A 3,391-nucleotide genomic window follows, 5' to 3' on the forward strand; every position below is an offset into this window, starting at 1 on the left:
AGGATGACCACCAGCCAGCAGCCGTGCAGGATGGCCGGGAAGTTCATCCGCTGCCCGATCACGTTCACGGTCATCAGTAAGCAGATCTGGGGTGGGGTGGGATGCAGAGGTTCAGCTCCGGGGTGCTGTGAGCAGTGGGGAATCCTCCCCCCGCCCCCTCAGCCTCCCTTGCCTCTGCATCACCCGGTTCCCCACCTCCAAGCCAAACTTGTAGTAGAAGTAGTTGAGGAAGTACTTGGCACAGCTGCCCAGGCTGTCGTCGAGGTGCTGACGGGAGATGTTCTCAAAGATGGTCTCAGTGACAGGGGCCACCAGCTGGTGCTGCCTGCGGTGGTACTGCTGGCGCCGGTACACCACCGCCTCGAACACCAGCACCAGCAGCACCAGGAGGTGTTTCTGAGGGTGAAAAGGATGCTCAGGACCATGGCAGGTTGCTGAGCATCCCTCAACGTGGTCCTCCCCCAAGGGGTGTCCTGGCACCTACATGGATGTAGCCCAGGTTGGAGTAGCCCTTGTGGATGCCAAACCAGTCAGCAGGGTCCACGGGGCCACGGTACAGCGTGGAGTTGACCAGTTCATTCGGGGTCAGGTTGGTGCTGTTGAGTTCGGGCTGCAAAGGGGAGCACCACCAAGCATCAGCACCCCTCACCCCTGCCACAAGACCCCAACTCCAGCTGAGGAACCCCAAAACCCAGGCATTTCACACAACACCTTCCCCCCCACCCCATGGTCACCCAGGTACCCGGGTGCAGTTGTTGGAGTATTTGCTGGGGTCAACAATCTTGAGCTGGTAGAGCATCTTGCAGACAATGATGATGCAGGTCCAGACGGTGGAGAGGCAAGAGGCCATGTGGCGGAAGCGGCAGTAGGGCATGGCAAAGGCCCACAGCAGCACCAGCAGGAAGTTCAGCACGGACACCTGAGGCAGAGGCCACGTCAGCACCCTGGGGTGCTCCACCAAGACCCCCACCCCAGCACCCCTAGGCTGATACCTCCTGCAGGGCCACCCAGACAGTGTAGACAGCCACCAGCTTGAGGACGTGGAGCTCCAACAGACGCCTCACAAAGACCTGCCCACGGGTCAGCATGTCTGAGAAGGTCCATCCCAGCACGATCAGGCGCTCCAGCACCAGCCCCCATTTGGTGGGCACTGTGGGGACATAGACTATCAGGGACATCCCTGCAGTTACCCCAGCTCAGGGGACACCCCAACCCATCCCTACACCTTCCCATGCCTGGAGGACACCCCAGTCCACCCCTCCACTCCCCCAGCCCCTTCCCTGGCTTGGAGGATGCGCCAACCCACCCCTGTACCCTCCCATACTTGAAGAACACCCCAAATCCATCTCCTTACCCTCCCAGACCTTCGCTATCTTGGAGGATGCCCCAACCCATCCCTGTAACCTCCCACATTTGAGGGACATCCCAGATCCATCTCCCTAGCCTCCCAGCCCCTTCCTGGCTTGGAGGACACATCCATCCCACCCCATCTCTTTCCAGTACCCTGTGAGGCAGTGTCAGAGTCAGTCCTGGTGCCCTCGGCCGCGGCTGCACCCCGCAGCAGCCGGCTCCCGTGCAGCTCCTCATGCCTGCGGGGAGGAGGAGGGCTCAGCATGGGGACCCAGGGGGGCTCGGGGTGCAAGGGTGGGTCACCTCAGCACGGGGTCCTACCTGGGGATGTGGCAACGTGGCGGGGTGGTGGCAGGGATGCGCTCCAGGTCAGTGAGTTGCATGAAAGGACGGTGGAAGAAATGGAGCTGGAGGATGCAGGCCAGGAGGAAAAAGCCTGGGATCAGGATGCTGGAGAAGAGCTCGGTGACGCTGTACTGCTCCAGGCCCAGGTCACCCAACCTGGGCAGGGAGGGGAAGGTCAGTGTGGGGCCACATCCGTCCCGCCCTGCATGAGCATTGAGCCACCATGCCAGCCTTGAACCCCAATTCATCCTCCCCTGCCTCAGTTTCCCCACGTGCAATACATCCCTTGGCCACCCCACCACGGGGCTGGCGGTGGCAGGGACCTTGTGGCAGGTCAGGGCCACTCACTGCTCATCGGTGAGACCAGTCAGGTTCTTCCAGTAGGCGGGGAAGTCCTCGAACTGGAAGGTGTAGATGGCGATGAGGACCATCATGGTGTAAGCCACCACCAGCCACCAGAAGCCCTTCAGCACCTTGCGCCACAGGCTGTAGTACAGCTGCAGGGACAGGGACATCAGAGCAGAGGGATAGAGATGGGGAGGGGTCCCCAGCCCCCTCCCTACCTTCCTCAGCCCCCCCTACCTGGAAGAGGGTGAGGCAGAGGAGGAAGAGGAACATGTAGACGATCTTGTAGAGGACCAGGCGCCCAGCGAAGCTGACCATGATGAACATGCCGGCGCAGACGCAGATCCAGTATTTGGCATAGAAATCCCTCACCAGCTCCATCAGGGCCTTCAGGATGTCCCGCTGCCGGCTGGGCTCTGCGGGGCAGGGAGGGGGCACGTGTGGGTCCCCACCTTCCTTGCTTGTCCCGCCAAGGGATGCTCAGCACCGGGGGGATGATGCCAGGAGCCCTCACCTAAATCCGAGACAGTCACCTCCAGCAGTGAGGTGGCCCGGCTCAACCTACTTAGCAGCTTCTCCTTAACGGACTGACGCAGCAGCAGGAAGAAGGTGAGGGTGAGGAGGAGCTGTGGGGACAGGAGGTTAGTGAGGACAACTGTATGAAGTTCAGCAAGGCCAGGTGCTGGGTTCTGCACTTTGGTCACAAACACCCCAGACAATGCTCCAGGCTTGGGGCAAAGCAGCTGTTGTTTTCCCAGCAGGAAAGGACCTGGGGGTGTCGGTCAACAGCGGCTGAACATGAGCCAGCATGAGTCCAGGTGGCCAAGAAGGCCACCAGCATCCTGGCTGATCCAGGTGGTTGGCAGGATCAGGACAGGGATCATCCCCCTGTGTTGGGCACTGGTGAGGGGACACCTCAAATCTTGGGGTCAGTTCTGGGCTCCTCACCACAAGAAGGACATGGAGGGGCTGGAGCGTGTCCAGAGAAGGGCAACAGAACTGGGGAAGGGGCTGGAGCACAAGTCTGAGGAGAAGCAGCTGAGGGAACTGAGGGTGTCCAGCCTGGAGACAAGGAGCTGAGGGGAGACCTGCTGGCTCTGCAGCTGCCTGAGAGGAGGCTGGAGCAGGGAGGGGTGGTGCTGAGGGACATGGGTCAGTGGTGGCCCTGGCAGTGCTGGGTTAATGGTTGGACTGGATGATCTTAAAGGTCTTTTCCAACCAAAACTATTCTGTGATTTTTATGACAACTGAGTGCCAGCGGGGGCAGGAACCAGGACAGTGGCCTTACCTGGGCCCCCAGGTCCACACAGGGATGGGAAGGATGGATCAGCCCCAGCTGACGGAGGCTCAG

At 60.7% G+C, this 3,391-nt stretch overlaps 1 protein-coding gene across 1 annotated transcript in view; it reads right to left on the minus strand.

Moving 5' to 3' along the window:
• PIEZO1 (piezo-type mechanosensitive ion channel component 1) overlaps window positions 1-3,391 on the minus strand; it is a 23,597-nt gene that overhangs the window by 10,469 nt on the left and 9,737 nt on the right. The window contains exons 14-21 of the mRNA XM_010008446.1: window positions 2,044-2,192; window positions 1,672-1,851; window positions 1,504-1,589; window positions 993-1,150; window positions 743-919; window positions 485-610; window positions 196-396; window positions 3-86 (exon numbers count right to left, since the gene is read on the minus strand). Coding sequence (XP_010006748.1) covers window positions 3-86; window positions 196-396; window positions 485-610; window positions 743-919; window positions 993-1,150; window positions 1,504-1,589; window positions 1,672-1,851; window positions 2,044-2,192 — 1,161 coding nt within the window. The remainder of the gene's footprint in view (window positions 1-2; window positions 87-195; window positions 397-484; window positions 611-742; window positions 920-992; window positions 1,151-1,503; window positions 1,590-1,671; window positions 1,852-2,043; window positions 2,193-3,391) is intronic.

The sequence above is a fragment of the Chaetura pelagica genome, unplaced genomic scaffold (assembly GCF_000747805.2).
Source record: "Chaetura pelagica isolate M959 unplaced genomic scaffold, ChaPel_1.0 scaffold232, whole genome shotgun sequence".
Classification (NCBI taxonomy): domain Eukaryota; kingdom Metazoa; phylum Chordata; class Aves; order Apodiformes; family Apodidae; genus Chaetura; species Chaetura pelagica.